This window comes from Notechis scutatus, chromosome 3 (assembly GCF_049901735.1).
Source record: "Notechis scutatus isolate UNSWTSFEM ecotype Mainland chromosome 3, rNotScu1.2, whole genome shotgun sequence".
NCBI classification, from domain to species: domain Eukaryota; kingdom Metazoa; phylum Chordata; class Lepidosauria; order Squamata; family Elapidae; genus Notechis; species Notechis scutatus.
The window spans coordinates 11472433-11496969 of record NC_142011.1 but is presented as its reverse complement, the minus strand read 5'-3'; the positions used below and the strand labels follow the sequence as shown (position 1 = coordinate 11496969).

At 41.9% G+C, this 24537-nt stretch overlaps 2 protein-coding genes across 9 annotated transcripts in view; both read left to right on the top strand.

Moving 5' to 3' along the window:
- OSBPL2 (oxysterol binding protein like 2) overlaps positions 1-12109 on the top strand; it is a 69564-nt gene extending 57455 nt beyond the window's left edge. For 5 of the 6 annotated variants that reach the window (XM_026664890.2, XM_087959203.1, XM_087959202.1 and 2 more), the window contains 3 exons: positions 3095-3218; positions 5393-5483; positions 7458-12109. In XM_026664890.2, the coding sequence (XP_026520675.1) occupies positions 3095-3218; positions 5393-5483; positions 7458-7560 (318 nt within the window). In that variant the 3' untranslated portion in view covers positions 7561-12109. The remainder of the gene's footprint in view (positions 1-3094; positions 3219-5392; positions 5484-7457) is intronic. The other variant, XR_015748420.1, reaches the window with a different exon arrangement.
- Positions 12110-15042: 2933 nt separating this feature from the next.
- Positions 15043-24537, top strand: part of ADRM1 (ADRM1 26S proteasome ubiquitin receptor) — a 36817-nt gene continuing 27322 nt past the window's right edge. For 2 of the 3 annotated variants that reach the window (XM_087959213.1, XM_026664893.2), the window contains exon 1: positions 15043-15131. The gene's annotated coding sequence lies outside the window, so the exon portion shown is untranslated. Of the gene's footprint in view, positions 15273-24537 lie in introns of all 3 variants that reach the window. The other variant, XM_087959212.1, reaches the window with a different exon arrangement.

Genomic DNA, 24537 nt, shown 5'->3' with positions numbered 1-24537 from the left:
TCCTAAAACCAGGAAAAACAGATTACTCATAACAATAAGGAAGCTGCAATCCAAAAAGAGATCACTTTGGCAGAAAAACAAATCTGGTCACGTTGCCAACTTCAAAAGCCGATACAAAAATCTATGCCACCAGATAAAAAACTGAATGCACTAATTATCACATTAAACAAGAGGAAAACCTTCAACGCACAAATTCCACCCATGTTTTCTGCAATTTTGTAAACAACAAACTAAACGACTCAAGGTCCAGCCCACCCCTGAAAGGACCTAATGGTAAAGACTGTAATGACGACACCATCAAAGCAAACCTCTTTAACACATTCTTTGGCTCAGTATTTGTAAACAGCAATGGATCAAGTCCAGTATTTCCTAGTCGAACCACAGATAACTACAATGATCTAATACATATTGATTTTACAGAAGACATTGTTGAAAAAGCACTGCGCAATCTAAAACCATCCCTATCTATTGGACCGGATGGAATATGTGCCTACTTCTTAAAAAAGCTATCCACTGCCATAGCCGAACCTCCAAGCATAATCTTTGAAAAATCTTTCAGGACCAGCTCCTTGCCAAAACTATGGTGACAAGCCACGGTCATCCCCATCTTCAAAAAGGGAGACCCCAGCCTAGTTGAAAATTACAGACCAATCTCTTTATGCTGCGTCACCTGTAAAGTCACGGAATCAATTATTAACCAGTCCATTATCCTCCACTTAGAGACAAACAACCTACTCTCTAATAAACAATTTGGTTTCAGAAAAAAACTATCGTGTAATCTGCAACTCTTACACTGCAAAAACATATGGACTACACAACTCGATCAGAGGAAAGCAATAGACTCAATCTATATAGATTTCTGTAAAGCCTTTGATTCAGTGGTACACGACAAACTACTACTAAAACTAAAATCTTATGGTATCTCTGGACACCTACATAACTGGATAGAAACATTCCTGTCAAACAGACAACAAATGGTCAAAATTGGGAGCGTCCTATCAAATTCTGTACCTGTCAACAGTGGTGTTCCCCAAGGCAGTGTTCTAGGACCAACTCTTTTTCATCCTCTACATAAATGACCTCTGTGATCATATTAAGAGCAACTGCGTTCTCTTAGCTGATGATGTAAAGCTATTCAACACCACAGACAATACTACTACCCTCCAAAAAGACCTTGACTATGTATCAGAATGGTCAATCAAATGGCAACTTCAAATCTCAACAAATAAATGCTCTGTCCTACATATTGGCAGAAAAAATCAGAAAATAAAATTCAAGCTAAATAGTCAAGATCTTGTTGATGATCCAAACTTTGTCAAAGACCTTGAAGTACTTATCTCAAATGATCTAAGTGCTAGAGTCCACTAACTACATAGCCAAAAAGGCATTAAGAGTTGTTAATCTAATCCTATGTAGCTTCTTCTCTGGTAATATCACACTACTAACTAGAGCATACAAAGCATCTGCTGGACCAATACTCGAATACAGCTCATCAGTCTGGAACCCATATCATGTATCTGATATTAACACAATTGAAAAAGTCCAGAAATATTTCACAAGAAGAGTTCTCTGCTCCTCTACTCATTGAAGAATACCTTATGCCACCAGACTTGAAACTTAGACCTAGAAAACCTAGAACTACGCCACCTCCGGTCAGATCTAAATATAGTACATAAAATCATACATTGCAATGTCCTACCTGCAAATGAATAGTTCAGCTTCAATCATAACAATACAAGAGCACACAATAGATACAAACTCAAGGTTTACCACACCAAACTTGACTGCAGAAAATACAACTTCAGCAACAGAGTGGTCAGTGTTTGGAATACTCTACCTGACTCTGGTTTCTTCCCCAAACCCCAAAAACTTTAACCTTAGACTGTCTACTATTGACCTCACCCCTTCTTCCTAAGAGGCCTGTATGGGGCGTGCATAAGCCAATCGTGCCTACCATCTCTGTCCTATTGTTTTTTTATTTTTCTTATAAGTATCTATCTCATGTATTCAAAACTATATTTATTCTTATACTTGTATCTTGTAAGCGATTGACAAATCAAATAATATGTAAATGTAAAATGTAAATGTTATAGGTTCACCATCATGGGCTTAGAGAGAGCTGTAAAACACAAGTCTAAGTGCTATTGTTATTATTGTTTTCATTGTCCAGAAAATAAACAGGTAGATTCCTTCTTACCTGTTTTATTTATGATTATGTGGAAATAAGCAAGTCTTTTTTTTTTTCAAGCCATAGTGAAAATTAGTGTGAGTGAAGGGTTTTGATGCAGGAAACCAACTTTTCCTTGTTCTGTTAACTTGAGATATGACTTGACACTTGTCCTGGAAGTCATCTTTGCTTCTCCCGCTCTCTGCTTTCAAAGGAACTATTCACAGTTTGGGGAACTTGGTTAGGAAAGTGATGTGAGATAAAAGGGGACATTTGTTCCTTTTTAAACCTTTTGGAACAAGAAGAAGTTGCTGCGTGAGTTTAGCTTCACCTCTGAAAAAATAAAAATTAATGGCAAGTTTAAGAAGTCCAAGAATTTGAAATAAACAACAAAAGTTTTTGATCTAAGAAAATTATAAATGGGTTAAGGGAGTACAGGTAGTCCTCGACTTACAACAGTTCATTTAGTGACCAGTTGAAGTTCCAATGGCACTGAAAAAAGTGACTTATGACTATTTTTCACACTTATGACATTGCAGCATCTCCATGGTCACGTGATCAAAATTTAAGAGTCTTGGCAACTGGTTCATATTTATGACAGTTGCTGTGTCCCAAGGTCCTGTGATCCCCTTTTGTGACCTTCTGACAAGCAAAAATGGGACTAAATTCACGTAAGAAATGTCTCACTTAACAACAGAAAGTTTGGGCTCAATTGTGGTCATAAGTCGAGGACTACCTCTAATTACATTTGGAATGTTGACTTTTAGTGTAAGATTTGGGGAATTAACTATAAAAAATTAATAGCTTTTTGTGGGAAACTGACTTACTTTGGTTTGTAACATGTGGTCTAATATCAGTGCCACCCTTAGAGATGAAGGTGGCTTGTACTATATGCTGTATATGTTTACATTCCTGTTTCTGCTTCAGATGTACAATTTCACCAGTTTTGCTGTCACTCTCAATGAATGGGAGAAGGGCATGGAAGATATATTGCCTCCTACTGACTGTCGGTTAAGACCAGACATAAGGCATATGGAGAATGGAGAGATAGGTATGTCTATGCAAAAAACCATTATTCTCAAAGATTAGAAACCTTAAGCAAGGTTTCTGTTTTTCTTACAGATGTTATGTCTTATCCTCTCCTCTCTATTCCGAGGATGGTTTGATCCTTTGAAGGATCCATCATAATACCTCCAAAGTGTTGAGTGCCCTTCTAAACCTTGTTCTGAAGTTGTACTTTTTATGACGGATGAGGAAAATTATTGCATTAATGAAAGGAGAAGACTCCTATTAACTCCTCTTGAGTCTAGTTGCATCAAATGTAACTGGTGTTTATAGCCATAGCACTACTGTTTGAAGGTAATACTTTTCAAAGGTCAGCTCCTGACATGCTGTGGGCTGTTTTAGGATACAGAGGGGAATTTACTAAAGGGTAAATGGTAGAAACATTTTCTACATATTTAGAAAAATAGTGTAATTCCAAAGCACCTCAAGGCGGGATAAGAAGCCATGGATGGAAACTAACCAAGGAGAGAACGAACCTAGAACTAAAGGAGAATTTCCTGACAGTAAGAACAATTAATCAGTAGAATGGTTTTCCTCGAGAAGTTTTGGGTGCTCTGATAGTGGAGATTTTTGAGAAGAGATTGGACAACCATTTGTCTGAAATGGGATAGGGTTTCCTGCCTAAGCAGGGGATTGGACTAGAAAACTTCCAAGGTCCCTCCAAGCCACGGTGGTGCAGTGGTTAAAATGCAGTACTGCAGGCTACTTCTGCTGCCTGCCGGATGCCTGCAATTTGGCAGTTCAATTCTCACCACCAGTGGTAGAGTGTTCCACAGGGATGGAGCCACAGCAGAAAAGACTCTTCTCCTTGGACCCGCCCACTGGAATTCCTTAGCAAATCAGATCTATAGCAGGCCTCTTCTATGGGGTGGGATAGTCCCATTGGGAAGAGACAACTCCTCAGATACCTCAAGTTAAATGGATCTTTTGCACATACCCGAATAATAGAAGAACAGAGTTAGAAGGGACCTTGGAGGTCTTCTAGTCCAACCTTTGCTCAAGCAGGAAGCCCTACCATTTCAGACAAATGGAGCATCCACAACTAATCCGTCCACTGACTAACTGTTCTCACTGTTAGGAAACTTCTCCTTAGTTCTAGGTGGCTTCTCTACTTGATATTTCCATCCATTGCTTCTTGTCCTGCCTTCAGGTACTTTGGAGAGAAGATTGACCTGCTCTTCTTTGTAGTAACCTCTTAGATATTGGAAGACTGCTATCATATCATCCGTAGTCTTTCTTTTCATTAAACTAGCTGGACCTAATTCTGGAAACCGTTCTTTATATATATAATTTATATAATTACAGATTTTATTTCTCTTGAGTATTATGGAAGTAATTCCCTGTTAGGAGAATGAGCGCACACAGGGAGACGTAGTGAGAGAATAACACACACACAGCACACAGCCACACTGTATAGTAAAATATAGGTTTTTACTTCCAGTAAAACGGTTAAACAAAGTTCAACAAAACAGTCCAAGTCATTCACGGTTAAAGCAGTCAGTTTTCAGTCCAGGGATAATCCAAATAACAAAGTCCAGTATCAAAAACAGTTCAGTAAAAGACTTACATCAAATCCAAGAATAACAGTCAATAGGGAAACATGGAGGAACAGCAACACTCTCCAGAAACACCAGAACAGGACAAGCCAGGTTTCTGGCTCCATCTTATGGCCGTTTGAGGAACCACACCCAATTACAATTTTAGCATTCCCTTAAAGAGACAGTATTAAAATTTCTATCCTGGTTTATATATTTTCCAACCCAACTAACCGTTAGGTGACTTACATTCCTAACAAGTATGTTGTCAAAACTCAAGTTGACTATCAGTAGATAGCTTAGGGTTCAGAATAATGATTGAAAGAGTATACATATACTTAGTGGTCCAATTTGTGGGTTTGCTTTATTTCAGTTTGTTTTCTAATATCCCACTGCAATTATTTAGGTGGAAATAGTTTTTCTTGACCTAAAATCTTATAGAGGTGTTGCATGATAAATTCTGTCCTCAAATAGGGAAAAATGCACTGGAGCAACTACAAATCTGAATACATTGTTGAGATTCATGAGGAAGTATTAAAACTGGTCTTAAATTGAACTGTTCTTTAATGCCTTCATCTACTGTTTTTGCCTTTTTCATTAAAATAATTCTTGAAATATCTGTTAGATCAGGCAAGCAAAGAAAAAGAGAGGCTAGAAGAAAAGCAAAGAGCTGCTCGTAAGGATCGTGCAAAAGAGGAAATTGACTGGAGGACAAGGTAATAATTCATAGTTCTGGGGCCAGGGAAGAGTGCTGACCACTTTAGGTGCCTGCAGCAGGAACTATATATATATATATATGAACGAAGGCAAATATCCCAGGATGATGTTGCAGGATTTAATCTGGATCAGTCACTGGGACCAGAGGTTTAATCTTCCAGGCTTTCGGATTCATGCTTGGAGCCCATCCTCAGGGAACTTCTCTCTCTCACCAGAAACCATCGGTCCCACTGACCGACCCAGATTGGATCCAGGAACTCTGTAGCATCTCATCACATAGCAGTCTTCTTTCTCAACTTACATAAGTGTTTTTTAAATTATGTTTTCAGTTTTAAAGTTCACACTTTTCCATTAAGAGACAGGCAATATTTTTGTGAGCACAGTTAGGAATGAATTGCTGTCTAAAGTAAAACTCACTCACTTTTTGCACCTCTCTCTCTCCCTCTCCCTCTCCCTCTCCCTCTCTCTCTCTCCCCCCCCCCCCTCTCTCCCCCCCCTCTCTCTCTCTCACACACACACACTTTAAGTTTTTGTTTTATAATAGGAAGAGGTGCAAAATGAAGATTAAAGAATGGGGTCCTTGGTGCTCTCTAAGCTTGGCTGTTTTCTGCAGACATTTTATTACCCAACTAGATAACATTATAAGTGCTAGAATGGAGTGGGGTTTGTTTTCTGTGTTTATATTAGTTGGGTAATGAAATTCTGCAAGAAGATAACCAAGCTCAGAGAGCACCAGGAACAGTTCAACCCTGAGCTACAAATCTTACCTTCTAAAGATTAAAGAGGCAAATAGGCAACACAGACTACTTATTCCTTCTTTTATTATTAATTATTTCAATCATTATTCCTTCTGGCCTGTCTCTCTAATCATGTCTTCTCTATGACACTTTTTAAATACTTGGGGGGGAAAAAAGCTATCATTTCTCTCCTCATTCAGCCCAGTCTTCTTTTTGTGAGGCTAAACTTCTAGTAGCCCCTTGATAATCCTCACTGCCCTTCCTAAATCTTCCTACCTGGATATTTTTTCCAAAAGCCTTGGAGCTGAACACAGTACTCGGGTTGAGATGTGATCAGTAAAGTGTAAAACAAAACAGTTACTTCCCATAATTTGTAAACTATCTTTGATGGAAATTGCCTTACAATTTGTCTTTTTGCAGCCACATCACATGGCTAGCCTGAACTCATTTTGCAATCAATTACCAAGTTTTTTTGCCAGTACTGTTACCAAGCTAAAGTCCCCTGTGTCCTGCATTTAATTTCTTCTCCCAGCAAAGAATTTCACATTTGCGCTGATAAATATAATTCTTATCTTTTCAGCCCAATTTCTTAACCTTTCAGGATCACTTTGGATTTCTGTCTCTCAGGATATTTGCTGTCCTACCCAATTTTATCACAGATGCAAATTTGGAAAGGATTCTCTTCACATCTTCCTCGGAGGGAATAATAAAAAAATGTGAATGAAAAGTTTAAACTAAACTTTAAAGTAAATAAACATTAAAGACCATTCAAATTCAAGTCCCATCTCAGCCCTGAAAGCCAGTTGGGTGACTGTGGGCCAATCACCAGCACACTGTGAATTCTAATCCCGCCTTAGGCAGAAAAGCTGGCTGGGTGACATTGGGCCAGTCGCACTCTCAGTCCAGTCCGCCTCACAGGGTTGTTGTTGAGAAAATTGGAGGAGGAAGGTATGTTGGATATGATCACTCTTTGTAACCTTCCCAGCTAACTTCTGACAAGCAAAGTCAATGAGGAACTCCAGATTTGTTTAATGACCACATGATTCACTTAACAAATGCACTGATTCGCTTAACGACTGTGACAAAAAAGGTTCATAAAATGGGGCAAAACTTGTTTAACAACAGAAATTTTGGACTCAGTTGTGTTCATAAGTCAAGGACTATCTGTATTTTGCTGAATTTAACCACCTTTCTTCTACCTTTGGTTTTTAAAAAAATGTTTTTATTTCCTTACAGATGGTTTTACCAAGGCACTAATCCATATACTAGGACTGCTGACTGGTTATACTCGGGAGGATATTTTGATAGAAATTTCTTTGACTGTCCAGATATCTATTGAAAACTTTGAATGCAGTTGCTCTTTTGCCCAGAAATTGGTAGACTTAAATGAGTCCAGCGGCTATTGGGCTATGTCATGACAAGAAAATAATGTATTTTCCTAAAGCAATGAAAATCATCCATCACTGATCAAGGTTTTGTCATGTACATTTGCCAAAATACTGAAGTGCTGTTACTCATTTTCCTGAAGTTGCAACATGAAATTTGTAATGGGGAAAGATGCTTGCATGTTTTTGTTAGCTTCCTTCAATTTATCATTTCATGTTTTATTTTTATTTTTTTTGGCCAGAATTAACTCAGTATAACCGGTGGGAAAATAGTTCCTTTCTTAAAAAAGAAAAGATAGGTACTTTTTAAAATAAAATAAAATTGAACAATAAAAGATATCTTCAAAGTATTCATAACTTGGAGGCCACAGGGACACCTTAGCCTAACAGATATGCCGCTGGTCCAATTGGAAAAAGTTTCTAGCAAGAATCCAGAGTGACTCAAAATTCACAGGAGTAACACTCCACAGGAGAACACTCCTAACTTTTAAAAGTTTGACAACATACAGTAGAGATAGACTTAATTTTCAGGAGCGATTTCTCCATTTTGCCCAGCCTCTGAGTACTATGATTTATTGATTCAATGAAGTATCTATGATTTTATTTTTATAAAAGGAACTACTCCATTGAATGTTGGGCTGGTTTGTAAGTGTGGATAACAGCAAACTCTTGTGTGTTTGAAGTTGCAAAATGTTTTGTCTTAAACCCCACTTTGGAGATATTTATAAGAAATTGGATGTCATGTAAATAATCATGTAAGAAATCACACTCCTTGCTCTGTTCAGAAATGTTGTTTGTTTGCAGTTCTGCTTTGGAAGACTGATTTTCCCATTCATTTCATAACACGGGCATCCTTCTTCCTTTTTCAATTTGCCTCGGATACATTCTGCAAAAGTTCATATTTATTTTGGGCTTTTCCCCCCCACGAATCACTTGCTTGCATCACAACTGATAACAGGTTTTTGAACAACAATTTCTTAGTTTGTCCAATGCTGAATGATACAGTGGAAGCTTTTAATGCATCTCCACTTGGTAGAATTTCCTTGAGAATAAGTGTAGGCTTTGTCATTCTGAAGCTGTTTGGATTGAGAGGGAAGGAATGCTTTTTTATTTCTAACACACATTAATGAGAATATGTGGCTTTATGAATAAGTTAATAATTACTAGATTATTATTTACCAAATTGGAGATGATTTACCTTGTTGTTAAATGGTAAACCAGCAAGAGAATAATAATTTAAAAGGGACAGTGAAACGATTAAGAGATTGGATTATAAGTGCCATGAACATTTGTCTATGATACAGGAATATTTGAGTGTTTTTTATTACATTTCAAGCAAAAAAACCCATAAAAATACTTGAGGCAATAAAGTATACTTTTAAGAGAATTGATTTGGACAGGCACTAGTTAACTCTAAGTTTTATGTTGTTGGTTATCTACATTTGCTAAATATTGCAGCTTCGAGTTCATTTATTGTATTAGGGGCTTCAAAATGCTTCAGTAGTCCCTCTCTTGAAGTCATTTGCATCACAGTAGTCTCCCTGTATTTCAATATATTGCCTTTTCCTTCATAATGTTACCCATGAATCAGTGCATATTTTATTGTTAACAGATTAATTTATCTATTATGTATCCCAGTCCAGAAACTCTCGGGCCCTTCTGTTTTTGATAGGAACAGTGAATATTGGTTCCAGCAGTCATTTTTGTGCTTTAAGCCCACTATAGAATTGGCTGTTTATATTGCTCTCATAACCCACTGATTTCAGTATCTGAACAATAAGACTATATACAAAGACCAGCTGTTATGATACAGTATTTCAAGCTCTAACCCCAGAAACATGAAAATAGGGGACAACAGAAGCTCACTTTTTCTCCTTTTATTAATAAACCTTTTGGAAAGGGTTAAGCAAGGTGGTCTGTATGCTTAATTTAAGCATGCAGACAACTGCAGGTGGGTTGCATTAATATCTGGAAAGAATCATGTTAATTTTTTAAATGGTTGGACTTTTTTTTTTAAAGAAGTGGCAAGCGATGTTTCTAAATTCCAATTTGCTGTTGGAGGAAAATGCAATCTTTTAAATTGAAATTAAAACTGATTTTAAAGGAAGAGTGGAATATTTTTCATTCACCTTTTGTATAATCACTGTCTACTGAAAATACATTTATATTGGAGGTCTTGATGACTCATCTTCTATAGTATACCAACTGAGGCATATATTGTATTATATGTTCATGATTTGGTAGCTGGCTGAAAAAATGATGTGAAATTAAGACTGCAGAAAATCTGTTGTCCAGTACCAATAGTAGGAGGCTATTAACTTAGCTAATTTGTTTCTCTGCAAGTAATTGTACTGGAAAATAATTCCTAAGCTGCAAGTCCATTCTCCCACATAGGTATATTTCATTTCTAACCAATGGCAGGGTACTGTACTAAATATAATGCTTCAGAACATATTAGAATTAAAACGCGCACTAAAGTTTGACGACTTAAAAGCTTTAATTATATTGTTTTTTTCCTTTTAGTTTGTTTACATTTTTACCTGCACTTATTATAAGTACCACCATCACAACCTAAGCACTGCCTTACATTTGACACTTCCATGGGGGGGGGGGGAGCACTTTTAAAATAAAAATAATAATCGTGTTAAATATTGAGATAGGTATTAACTTAAAGAAGATATTTTTTTATGTGGAAAGAAATAGTTATTTTCTTGGCTGCTTACTTCCATTGTGTTTACCTTGGTACTTTGTTTTGAATTAAGGCTTGTGCATACATTAGCTTGACTCCAGGCCAATGGGTCGACACACAAAACTTTTATATTTGCAGAAAGTGGTGTTCCCTTCAGCATTGGGAAGAATTCCATACCCACATGCCTCATGCTATCTCACGACACCGGAGTCAATAAAACTGTGGATGAATAGCTTTTCTTGCTCTGCCATTAGGTTGACTTCACAATAAATGCAGTCTTTATCGTAGCAAGAAATAACTACAAAGATTAACACTACTAGACCATTTCTAGAATAGCATGACCGCAGCAGGCTATGAACGAAGATGGAACTTCCCATTCCAAAATAAACCCCACTGGAAACGTAACATGTCCACAAACCTTTGCTAGCCTTTGCTCTCTTCCTCAAAGCAACCTACAGATGAGCAGTTATTTTGACATGACTTCAACAAGATGCTTGATCAATGGAACACTACTAATTCATTAAATTATCTGACAAGTGAACATTAACTGGAAAGTATAATTTAAAAAAAAATAGAAGGAAAGATAGAAATTCCTGCTTGGTAATGATTTGATTTACATTGTTAGCCTGTATATGTAAAGAGAAAAGGGTAGAAATGGCACCTTTTGGATGAGTTTGATAAACATAATTTAAGTTTCTTACTACTGCACCTTGCATACAGTTTGGGGTGGATTAATACATGGGTGCTTTCTGTTGGGCATCTTTAAAACCCCTTGGTCCTCAAAAGTAGAATATTAGACTAAAACCTTCATAAACATAAGTTTTAAAGCATAAGATTAGAGATATTTTAATAAATTAATATACAAATATGTGAATCAGTACCATCTAGAATTAGTTTCTGAAAGTTTTACTTTGACTCTCAGAGTTCTTACCCAAAATTTAGAAGCTTCAGATTACGAACTGTCAAGTAGCCTGTAATCCTGAAAAAGACATTGTTGTAATAATCCCAACAGTTCAGGTGCCTGTGTAGCTCTTCAGTTTTTCTATGTTTGTTGTATTTTGTGTATTTTAATGTTGCAAATGTGGCTGTTCTCTTCATGTCGTGTTTTTAATTCTTCATTTGATAATCTACTGTAACGTCGTTGCCTCTTTAAACCCTTAAGTGGTTTGGGTTTAACTGTAAAGTAAAGCAATATTTAAATGCCTATAAAAAAGCAAACAGTTCTAACAAAAAATGATTTTTATGATGTTTATAGCATGTGGGGAGGGGGAAAAAAAGCACACACCATTTACCAGCTTTAATTTCCCCATTCGTTCTCTGCTGCTGTCCTGTTTTGTGTTTTTTATTTTGACGTTAATAATCCTGTTAATAATAATAATAAAAATAAAAATAATAATAATGATGATGATGATGATGATGTACATGGCACAATCCACCTAGAATTTCTTGGATCAAGCCTCATTTGGGATCCAGGGGCTTGCGGAGAAAGATCCCGTGGTGCCCTTCTGCATTTTTATGTAAGTTCCCATGGGGCTTCTCCCAAACAACAGTGCTTCCTGGCAGAAATATGCCGGCTGTGGTTTTTTGCCTTATCCATGCTAGATGAACCTGTTGGAAGGATATTAAAAATTAAAAAAAAAAAAAAGGCTTTAGCAAAATGGATTTATTTTTATAATATTTAACAACTGTCAATACCCAACTATATTAACTATTACAAATTCGTATTTACCTATTTAGAGAAGTCTGTACAGGTTTGTGGACATAAATGTTGAAAAAAAAAGTGTCAATGCAAATAAAGGCTGTTTTGGAGGAGACACCGAGTTTCTGGTCCTTGCTTTAATTGTGTCCCTTTGCAGCAAATGGGTGAATCAGCTGACCTGGGTTTATTATACCTGCTTTGATTCTGTCTGGTTTCCTGGAGAAACCCAAACCCTCAAAAATTGGAGAGTTTTACCTCAGGAGGCAACTTGGGCAGCCAAATGAAAGATGTTTCACAGCATGCATGCCTCATAGGTTGCACAGAAAGTTAAGGAGGGAGTTTTTCTTCAGCCCGTGTTTAAGGATGTTGTGTGAACGCAGGTCTATATGTAGTCCTCAAATTAGAACAGTTCGTTTAGAGACCGATTACAGAAGCACTGAAAAAGAGGGCTGACAACCGTTTTTTCACAGTTATGACCCTTGCAGCATCCCCGTGGTCATGTGATCAAAATTCAGATGCTTGGCAATTTGACTCATATTTATGATGGTTGCAGTGTCCTGGGGTCATGTGATCCCCTTTTGCGATCTTCTGATGAAGAAAAGTCAACAGGGAAGTCCGATTCACTTTACTACTAGTGTTAATAACTGAACAACTGCAGTGATTCATTTCAAAACTGGCAAGAAAGGTCATAAATGGGCAAAATTTTGGGCTCAGTTGTAAGTCGAGGACTACCTGTATTGCATTGTCCCCTTTTCCAGCAAACAAGCTAGACAAATAATAATACCCCCAGCACCACCACACAAATTTACTTTAATCCAGGGATCACCAATCTTTTGGACCTCAGAGACCACCAAACTCATAATTTTAAAATCCAGGGAACACTAATATGAATTTTGACTGATGGTGGCTTGCTGACTTTGGTGGGAGGGAGGGAGAGAGATCTGATCTAACCTCTCTCTCTCTCTCACACACACACACACACACACACAAAAACAGAGGCAGAGGTGGGATTCAAAGTTATTAACTGGTTCTGAGGGCATGGCCTAATTTGTGGGTGTGGCTTGGTGGTCATGTGACTGGCTGGCCATGGCTTGTATGTAAATATTATAAATATGTAAATACTGATTTTTTTTATTAAAAAAGAGCAACTTTTACCCAAAACCAGGCAAAGCAGGCAGGCAGATTGAGTTGCTCACAGAATCACAGATTCACTGAGAATCTGTCATCGGCTTCCTGAGTCTGTCACATAAAATTTGCTTGCAAGCAAACTCATAAAATTAACTCAACACACCATGTATGTAAATACTGATTTTTTTTTTATTAAAAAAGAGCAACTTTTATCCAAAAGCAGGCAAAGCAGGCAGGCAGATTGAGTTGCTCACAGAATCACAGATTCATTCAGCGATCTATCTATTTGCCATCTGCTACCTGAGTCTGCGCTGCATAATAGAAACTAAAGTCCTAAGGAAGGTTCAGAGCAGAGCCCAAGATCTAAAGATTAGCCAGAAAGCAAGAAATCCAACCGTTTCCTGCTTTCTAGTTAATCTAAAACTCCAGGCACAGCAGAACAGCTGACGGTCAGGGGGAAAAAAGGAAAAGTAGCAACTTAGCAGGCAAGTTTGCCAGGTAAGGAGTGAGTGGGCAGGGAGGGTACCCGTGGGCCATGTGGGCGGCGCAGCCTTGTGTTCCCCTGCAGCTTGGATTGTTTTGGGGGGTGCTCTGGGGGTGACATTTCTCTGCAGACCACCAAAATTTTCTCACGGACTACCTGTGGGCCGTAGCCCACCGGTTGGCGACCACTGCTTTAACCTACAAAAACATCTTTTGTCTCAACGTATTCAGTTCCCTGAAAGATCCAGTTTGGTAACAGTCAACCTTGAAGATGCGGCCTTGGGTTTTTTTTTTTTTTGCGTTACCCCCGTCATAATACCAAGCTCTGATTTTTGTACAGATAGTCCTCAACTTACGACCCCAATTGAGCCCAAAATTTCTGTTGTTAAGTGGAGACATTTGTGAAGTGAGTTTTGCCCCATTATACAACTCTTCTGGCCATAGTTTTTAAGTGAATTGCTGCAGTTGGTAAGTCAGTAACCTGGTTGTGAAGTGAATATGGTTTCCCCATGGAGTTCGCTTGTCCGAAGGTCGCAAAAAGGGGATCACATGACCTCAGGACACTGTGACCGTCATAAATATGAGCCAGTTGCCAAGCATCTGAATTTTGATCACATGATCATGGGGAATGCTGCAGAGGTCATGACAATGAAAAACGGTCCTAAGTCACATTTTCTAGTGTTGTTTATAACTTTGAACAATCACTAAACGAACCGTTGTAAGTTGATGACTATCTGAATTAGACTATGTTGAGTTTCAGGTATTTTGAGTCTTTTAACCAGGAGGCACATTGATGGAGCTTTCCCTCTCCAGCTGCCCTGGGAGCTAAATCAAAGATCGTCAGTGAGGAGCCTTGGAAAGAAATCCCACCTTGGTTCAAATAACCCCAGTACACGTGTTTCATGTTCCCTGCAGAAAAATGAGACTTTGTTAGGGTAGAGCTCATGAGAGGGGTGAACTGACCGCCCTAACAGGCTGAGGAGGAAGCGGATTAAAATAATCTTTTTTTTAAAAAAAAGGATAATTATCGGGTATGGATATCTAGCGTAAATGCAATATAGAGGAAAAGATCTACGGCAGCGCAACATTCATCAGTGCAAACTTCCAGGCTACATAGCTACGCTTCCGCCGTAGGACGTGATTCTCCAACGTTTCCGCAACTCCGAGGCCCCGCCCTTTCCACCCCCTCCCTTTTCTTTCCGCCCGGCCGACGTGACACAGCACAATAACCGAAGGCAGGCGGAAGCGGAGCAAGAGCGACTTTGGGCGCGGTGCATGCTGGTCCGTGTAGGCTCGCGACAGGGGGAGAATTAGAGCCTGAGCCTACGTATATTGAGTGGCATCGCTTCTGACCAAGGAGAAGTGTAGGGGCGGGGAATCTGCCAGCCAATTAAAGAGAGGAGAAGGCAAGAAGGAAGGCGGGCTTCCGCTGTGACTGGAAGGGGCGCTGAGGAGAGCCGGAAGAGACCGTCGAAGCTTTTGAGGGGAAGAGAAGCTAGCGGCTTGAGGGCCAATTGAGGCGACAGGTAACCGTAGGCGGGCTCGGCGGGAGAGCCCGGAAAAGTTGTGGGTGAGGGTAACCTTTCTCAACCGCTCAAACGCACCCTTCAAGTCCGGACGGGGGTTGGGGAGGATGGGAATTATAGTTCAACCTCTCCCACCACCAGGTTGGAAACGTGGGATGCGCCCAGATGAGGCTCAGAGGGGCGGTTTTAGAAAGGTTGGGCCTGAAAAAGTATTCCAGTAGTTGAGGGGTTGCCACAAAGAAGAGGGAGTCAAGCCAACAATGGAGGCTTTTAAGAAGAGATTGGACAACCACTTGTCTGAAATGGTATAGGGTCTCCTGTTTGAGCATGGGGCTGGACTAGACGACCTCCAAGGTCCCTTCCAGCTCTATTCTGACTGAAGAAAAGAAAAAAAGATCCAGGGTGGGAGCAAAAGGGGAGAGTCAATCTGGCCTCCTACCCAGAAAGAACTTGGAGCTAGAACCTTCCTTGCCTTGCTAATTTTCTGCTTGCAGGGATGGGTGCAGCTGAAGAATGAGGGGCCTGCAGTGGTGAGGCTTTTGCTTCTTAGGGTGACAGCCAAACCTACCCTTTTCCCCAGGGCCCAAATGATGCCAGGACTCGTCCTCGTGGGATTGTCCCTGGCTTGGGATTCCTTGTTTGTTTGTTTTTGCAAAGCCTTTTAGTCTCCCCAGCCTGCTGAGGTCGGTAGTATGAGGGAACACAGAAATTGAGAAAAAAAACAACAATGGCTCTTGCCACCTTGTTGTATCTGAGTTTATTTTAATTGCTTCTGTTTCTAAAGTCCACTACTACTCTACTTTAGGACCACAATTGAGCCCAGAATTTCTGTTGCTAAGTATGACTTTTACCCCCATTGTAGGACCTTTGTTGCCACATTTGTTAAGTGAATCACTATAATCCTTAAACTAGTAACATGGCTAAGTGAATCTGGCTTCCCCATTGACTTTGCTTCTCAGAAAGTCTCAAAAGGTGATCACATGGCTCTGGGGCACTGCAGCTGTCATAAATATGAGTCAATTGCCAAGTATCCAAATTTTTATCGTGACCATGGGGATGCTGCAACAGTCATAAATAAGAAAAATGACCATAAGTCACTTTTTTCAGTGTTTTTGTAACTTCGAACAGTCATTAAATGAATTGTAAGTCGAGGGCAACCTGTACATGGTGGAACTTTTTCATTCAGTTAAGCCTGTTAAGGTGATAAGACTAATGTGCATGTAATGTATTTAAACTGTTCTTGAAATATTTAAAACATGGAATGGTAGTTACTATTTATTATCCAGCCTGTATGTATGTATAATATAGAGTTATATGTTCAACTCAAAGTGGCAAACATACCTAATATTCTTGTCTCTATTTTCCCAACAACAGCAACCCAGTATGAGAGTTGAGTTGAGAGGCTGACTTCGTTGGCTTTCATGACTAAGGCAGGGCTGGAACTCAATCGTCTCTAGACCAGCTAATTAAAATTCATGGAGTAATTTGTTTAATTGGTTTACTACAATTTTCCCCAAATTGTAGATGGGGTAGACTTGTTTATAGAAAGCCAGTTTGGTCTTGTGGTTAAGATACCAGGCTAGAAATTGGGAGACTCAGTTCAAATTAGGCCTCAGTCATGAAAGCCAACTGGGTTAACTTAGGCCAGTCACTTTCTCTCAGCCCAGGGTGGTGGTTGTGGGAAAAATAGGAGAAAGGAGCATCAGATGTTGCCAGCCTTGAGTTAATTACAAAAATAATAAAGGTGGGATATAAATACCTATAGCAAAGGTGATATTTGAGCTCAGTGTTGGAACGACCAATAGACATCAGTAGACTCATTTATATGACTATGATACATCATCAACTGGTATCAAAACCAGAATATTTTTATGCAAACAGCTATGCATTTTGATGCAACTGGTATTACAGCCTCTCAGGAATTGTACTATTTGTATTTTACCCCTAATGCTAAGTTTGCCCTAACACTGTTCCACTATTTGGATAAAGTCAGATCTATATGGCATAGATGGCCTTGTAGCCTAATATATACAATTGCATTTTAATTCTTTTTAACTTATTTTCTAGCTTTCCTTTGCTAGGTAAGCTGCTATTTGGAGGAAACATTCCACCTAATGTCAATAATAGAGGAGTGTACATTTTGTGCATTTTGAAGGAACAAAAATGAATATTTTATCTCTTCAAAATTACAGACCTTGAACAAAGCAAACTTGTAGTACTCAGCTGACTAAGGAGTAGACTGGATGTATAATTTAAATAGACCTTGGATAAGTGAATACAAAGGTTAAAGAGGAGCAATTGGAAAACTAATATTTGACAAAATTTATTCTCCTATGTCATCTTCCACAAGTCTCTGTAATCTTACCCAAAGATAATTTGATATATACCAAACGCTTTTTTAAAAAAGCGTTTATGGTTCCTTCAGAAGCCTTTGTTTAACCCTTCCTTTCTTTTGGAGAACTTCAGAACAGCTGTTTATAAATATGATCTGGGATCTGATGAAGAGGAAAAGGCCCATCGTTTCATGGAATTAAGAAAAGTGGGGACTTTTTTTTGCTATTACTCTACTTGCTACCGTGCCAAAAACTTTTATATTTGGAATGTGGATAGATCCACCTTAGATGTTCAATTTTACATGCAATTATTCTGTTTTCATCAGTTTCACTCCTTTTTATTTAAGCACCTGAGTGATATATTCTGGAGTTAAAAGCTAAACAACATTCATCCTTGGATAGGATTCTGCTAGCTAGCCTAGGCAAAAAAAAAACTTTCCATAAAAAAAGGAATGGCAAATCACAGGCTGTCAAGAAATCTAAATGAATATGTCCATTAAGAAACAGAATAACAGAGTTGGAAGGGATCTTGGATGTCCTCTAGTCCAACCTCTGCTCCAACCCTATACCATTTCAAACAAATGGCTGTCCAAACTCTTCTTAAAAACCTTCAGTATTGAAGCACACACAACTTCTGGAGGCAAGCCATTCAACTGATCAATTGTTCTCTCAGGAAATTTCTTCTTAGCTCTAGGTTGCTTCCCTCAAGACAAATTCGCTTTGCTTTGAGCTTTGAAGAAATGTGCTATTGCTGGACAGGACAGTTACTACATTATTGCCAATATTTTGTGGAAATATTTTTCTAAATGTTTTAACTCTGGAAGTAATTCACATACTTTAAAAAAAATACTTCTGACTTTTTTCTAAGATTAGCTTCATTTTTTATGCTGATCAGGCTTTCATTTTTGCCCATTTAAGTGTGTGATTATCTGATAAGGAATGATAGTTATTCTTTTAGTGGTTTCAATACTCTTCTAAAACAAGCACTGTTCTCAAAAATCGGTATGGTAGATAGTTGGGCTTTTGTGCTGTTTCATGGGGCAGTTGCTCTGTTTTAATAATGGCATAGAAATTTTCATCAAACATTTCTGAAATAGCACCTGACTCTGGACTCTCCTTTTGTTATCATTTATCTACATTGTTTTTCCACACTGAAAAATTGGTACTGGAGTTGAAAGTGAGGAGGCTGGTTACTAGGTACAAAGAGGGGAAAAGCACTATTTCTTGGGAGTGCAAAAATTAATGAAAATTATGGTATTGTAGCTGCTTCAGCAGTTGGATCTATGTTCCTCATTATCCATATTTTTGCAACAGAGTACCCCAAATTCAGGTAAAACTAAATGCTGTTGTTGGTGCAACCCAAGTGGGAGATTCCAATAGCATCATAGGGAGGTCTATGCAGATTCTCAGTCATCCAGATCATGGTTGTCCCAAAGGTGCTGTCAGGGCTCCAACAAATCCCCCTCATTCAAAGCAAAAGTCTCTAGCCGCATCTCAGAAAAAGTAAATTGGTTTAATAGAAATTGCCATGGTGGTGCGTGGCTGGGTGCAGCTGGTACTAAATCACATCATACATTTCCCCATTGGCCCGGTCTTTCCCCCACCCCCTGGATGTGACTTCTTCAGTAGGACACAGGAATCTTCAAGAGTCATCCATGCTCTCTAATAACCTTATGCTCCGACAACTTTAGGCTGGTGGGTTGATATCTAGGCATTTCAAGAATGCCTTGTTTTCCCACACTCCCTTTTTCTGGCAGCTAAAAAGACCAAAGGAATATCTTTTTAGCTAACTGGTGCTTTTTCAAGAGACAACTGGACTTTATTTTGCTTTGAAGATGTTACTTGTCTCATCCCAGAAGCTTCTTCAGCTCTGACTGACTGGTGGGGAATGGGAGGATTTATATTCCTTGCAGACAGCTGGTCATTTGCATTCTTTTAGAGAGTAGTTGAGACCACTTGGAAGTCTGTCTGTGTCCTCAAGGTCATCTGAGTAGTGCAAATGGATTTGGACCCTTGGAACTGCTTGAAAGGACTGTGATGTGGAGCTGATATCCTGTGTTCTCCTGAGAGCCGTTCGGATCATCCAGAGAGTGGGAGGTGCTTCAGTCTACGTCGTTGATGGCTGAGCTCAATCACTGAGGAACGCTCCGCCCTCCATCACGTGGCTCTCTTGCGTTCCCCAGTTTGCGCTCAGCCGTCGTCAAGTTAGGCTGTGCATTTCTCACTCCTTGGCCGATCCAAGACTTGCTCTCAGGTTTGGAAATATTTATAGAGAAAAACAAGTTATTTTCCTTAGCCTTCTGGCGCAGGACTGGGATTTAAGGGGAGCGCGTTTCTTTCGCCCCCAGGGGTTGTAGAACGGGCGATTTTCGCGCCGGCGCTAATTCCCCCAATTTGATCTCTTGCCTGCCGTTTCTCTCGCTGCGCTTGCAGCAGCTTTACTGATCGCACTGATAAGTGCTGCTGGTATTCCCCCACCGCAAGACGCCGCTCGCCCTAAGAAGGGGCGAAAACTTACTGCTTGGCTTCCTCGGCCTCTTTTAAGGCCGGAGAAGTAAAAAACTTCATTGCCCTGAGCAGCCCGGGACTTTAGAAACGTGGGCGATTGCCTCTAGGGCGCCACCACGTGGCGGGCGCCATTTTTTAAAAAAAAAAAAAGATTGAGGCCTCATAGCGCTGCAAGTAACCGGCCCTAGCACAGGCCTCTCAGCCTGTAGGGCCTTTGCTAATTGGTACAATTTAGTAATTGTTGGCTTCCCGCAGCACGCTCAGGACAAGTGATTGCAGCCTATCCCTCCCGGTTGTTGCCTGGGAGCTCCAGCTGCCAGAGGCCTCTCTTCCAGCCTCAGGCGTTTAATTCGGATAATTGGCAATCTTTCATTAATAGAGTAATAATAATAATATTAATAATTACAATTATAATAATTATAATAATAATATTAATAATCATATATTACTAATATAATATTAGAACAAGAATATTAACAATAGTTCTAATTCTAATAGACATTGGAATATCTGCCTGTATGCAGGTCTAGATATTTCCTCATATATAGGTTTATATTTATACTCACATATAGATAGACCTGAGTGAGTTTATTCCTGTAATTTTTTTCTTATTGATATTGTACCTTAGCATTCCAGGTCTCATTGGATTGTTATCCTGCTTGTGCAGATAAGTATTAAGAATTATTTCAACATCTATATTACAGAATTTATACATCTAAATTCCAAAAGGGGGTGTGGGCCAGCTGAAAGGACACCCGACCTTTGTTGTAGGTCGAACCCTTGGCGAGCCAACCGCCTTTAACTGTATTACTGTCCTTTCTTGTACAATGGCAGATGACATTCCCACCAAAGGCCCTTCTTTGAAGGCCAAATCCAAATCCTACCACCTGCGCAAACAGGCTAAGGAAACTCCTAAGGAAACTCCTAAGGAAACACCTAAAGAGACCTCTAAGGCTTCTCAGAGAGACGCCCTACGACGTCACAGGGCTCTCGAGAGGGAATTTGACAGGCGGTCCAGAGAGACACAACCGGTACTTCCAGCACCCTCCGCTCCTTCTACCTCCAGACCCACCCCCCTCCTCCAGATTGTTTTTCCGTCTCCAGGCGCAGCCCATCCCAGGGACACCAGGCTCCCGGCCCATCAACCAGACAACCTCCTGAAGCTTCTTTCACGCCCACGGCCGCTGGTCTTCGCCAGGAGGAGGCCCCTCATCCGAGATCCCTGCGCACATACAGGCATTGATGGAACGGGCCATTCGCCAGGGGATAGCAGAGGGCCTTCAACAGATGTCCAGGTCTACTCCCCCTCACTGGCGCCCGAACACGACCCACCATCAATGAGGTCCTCGCCTAGATCAGACCCTACTCGTGGTCAGGTACCTTCTCAAGGGGCAGTCCTCTCCCAGAAAGGGACCCGGAGGAGGATATAGAGTATCTAGACCAATTTGGGGGAAGAGGAAATGGAATGGGGGTCTATGCAACAAGAGGAGCCCCTATCGGAGGTAGATCCTATGGAGGGGGACATGTCCGAGGATGAGGGTCTCACCCGGACCAACCCACTGTTGCGGGCCTGTTCAAGCCCCACATGTTTAAATCCCTTTTATTCAAAGCCAGGAACATCTCTGGCCTGTCGGTGCAAACCTCCTCAGCTCTCCCTCCCGGCAGAAGGTCAGGAGGACGCCATCTTTAGTCAACCCGTGGTGGAGGCGGAGGTAATCCCGGCTCCACCCCTATTTCATGACCTGGTCTCAAATCAACTGAATTCTACTAGGGCCCCTCCCGCCCCATCCAGCCTGGACAGGAGGTTCTTTAACCTCGAGTCGAGTTTCTGTGACTTACTCAACACCCCGAGGTGGATGAGCCCATTGTTGGGTTGGCCTCCTCGTCCTCCCCAGTGACCCCCTAGAGGCTCTGAAACCCGAGGACAAGAGGTCCGAGCTCGCCCTACATAGAGCTCACCAAGCGGACTCCTGGGCCATTAGATCAGCCACTGCGGCTTCTTTCTTCACCAGATCCTCGATCCGGTGGCTTCGGCAACTGAAGCAACATGTTCCCCCCTCCAACACAAGGGCTCACCAGGACATAGCAAAACTGACGGCGCGGCGGAATTTTCCGCTGACGCCACCTTCCATGCGGTCAAGTTCTCTGCCCGGCAATAACGTCCCATGTCACTGCTCGCCGCCTGCTCTGGCTTAAACACTGGCAGGCGGACGTTAAAAACAAAGTTAAGCTGGCTACTGCCCCCATAAAAGGGGACAAACTATTTGGCACGGCTCTGGACCCCTTGCTATCTGAAACCCGGAGCAAGAGAAAATTTCTCCCTCCCCTGTTTCGGAGGTCAGAGTCTAGAGGCCCCCAGCCATTTCGGAGAGGCTCCTCCCGCCCTTTCTACCAGTCTCCCTTCCCGCCAAGGTACTCGAGACCCCCTCCTCCCGACCGTTCCAGCCCCAGGATCGAACCGATCCGGCCGATAGGAACAGGAGGGGCAGCGGCTACAGGCGCCCTTTCAGGGGCTCAGGAGGGAGGCCCTTCCGGCGTAGATAGATCCCGTCCCTCCCCTCCCATCGGCGGACGCCTCAAGCACTTTGCCGACCGATGGGACTCTTCCACCTCTGATACCTGGGTCCGTGATACCATCAGACTCGGCCTCACGCCGAATTCAAGAGCGCCCCCTGACTTCTTTCTGGCGTGCCCCCCTCAAGGGACCCCATCAAACGCAACCTAATGGATTCAGCAATCCATCATCTTCTCCAAATACAGGCCATTCAACCCGTCCCACCCTCCCAGCGGGGCAGGGTTCTACTCCCACCTTTTTGTAGTCCCCAAATCCTCCGGAGGATGGAGGGCCATCTTGGACCTTAAACGCCTTAACCGTTATCTGGTCTATCGCAGGTTCAAGATGCACACCCTGCAGTCCATCCTCCTCAGCATCCGCCAAGGGGACTGACTATCCTCCATAGACCTCTCCGAGGCCTACCTCCACATTCCAATCCGACCCTCCCATTTCAAATTCCTCAGGTTCTGCTACAACCACCACCACTTCCAATATGTCGCCCTTCCTTTGGGCTAGCCTCTGCCCCGAGGACCTTCACTAAGGTCCTCGCGCCCTGGCGGCTCATCTCAGGAATCTCCCGGTCCGCCTCCATTGCTACCTGGATGACATCCTCATCCTCTCTCCCTCCAGACCCCAAGCAGAGAGGGACATCAGGGTTACTATCTCGGCCCTCCAAGACCATGGTTTCCTAGTTAATTGGCAAAAGAGCCAACTATCCCCATCTACAAGGATCTCCCACTTGGGGGCTGTCATTGACTCAGTGCAGGGTAAGGTGTTCCTCTCCCCGAGAGATTCCTTAGTATCCAGGAAGCCGTCAGGCATATCAGACGCTCCAGGAAGGTTACAATTTTAGAATTGTCCAAATTACTGGGTAAAATGGTTTCTTGTATCTCCATTGTTCCATGGGCCCGTTTACACGCTAGACCCCTACAATGGTTCCTGCTCCCATTCCAGCGGACCGGCAGAAGCAACTCAAAGGCCACAGTCAAGGTACCTCCAAAAGTCCTTACATCTCTCCTCTGGTGGACCAGCCCCACCATCAACAAGGGTCACTTCATCAAGGAGCCCCACCGCCTCACCCTTACCACAGATGCCAGCCTGTCCGGATGGGGCGCCACATCCTCTCGCTCTCAACTCAGGGCACATGGTCTCAGGTAGAACGGGGGTGCAGTATAAACTGGCTGGAGCTCCACGCCATCTTCCTGGCCCTGCGCAGTTTCCTCCCCAAGCACGCGGGCGGCATGTCCTCATACTCACGGACAACGCCACCGCCAAGGCTCACGTCAACCGTCAGGGGGCACACAGTCCATCCGCTTGATGAGGGAGGCCGAACGCCTCTGCCGTTGGGCAGAGCGCAATCTCCTCTCCCTCAGAGCCGAACACATCTCAGGGGACTCAAACACCCAAGCGGATTGGCTAAGCAGGACCACGGTGGACCAGTCCGAATGGCGCATCCACCCGTCACTATTCAGGAAGCGACCAGAATGTTCGGTCTCCCGTTAGTAGACCTCTTCGCCTCCCCACTCAACATGCAACTCCCCAGGTTTTTCTCCAGGTACCCCTCCCACGGGCCGAGAATCACGACGCCCTCCGTTGCCACTGGCCCACAGGGCTCCTCTATGCCTTCCCGCCTCTAGCCCTGGTTCCCAGAGTTCTCCAGAAGCTCATCTCCGAGAGGGCAGAGCTGATTCTAGTAGCACCCTTCTGGCCCAGGCGCCCCTGGTTTGCGGACCTCCGCAACTTATCGGTGGCCCTCCCTGGAGAATCCCCCGACCAGGATATCCTCTCCCAGGGGCCCCTTCAACACCCAGACCCTCAGTGGCTCCAGTTAGCCGTTTGGAGGTTGAGCGGGAACGCTTAAGGAAAGAACGGTTATCCGACCAAGTTATTGAGACCATTTTAGCCGCCAGGCGACCTTCAACAACCCGCATATACAACGCCACTTGGAAGGGATTCTGCGAGTGGTGTCATGGTCTCCAGATCAACCCGCTGTCACCTTCCATAGCTCAGG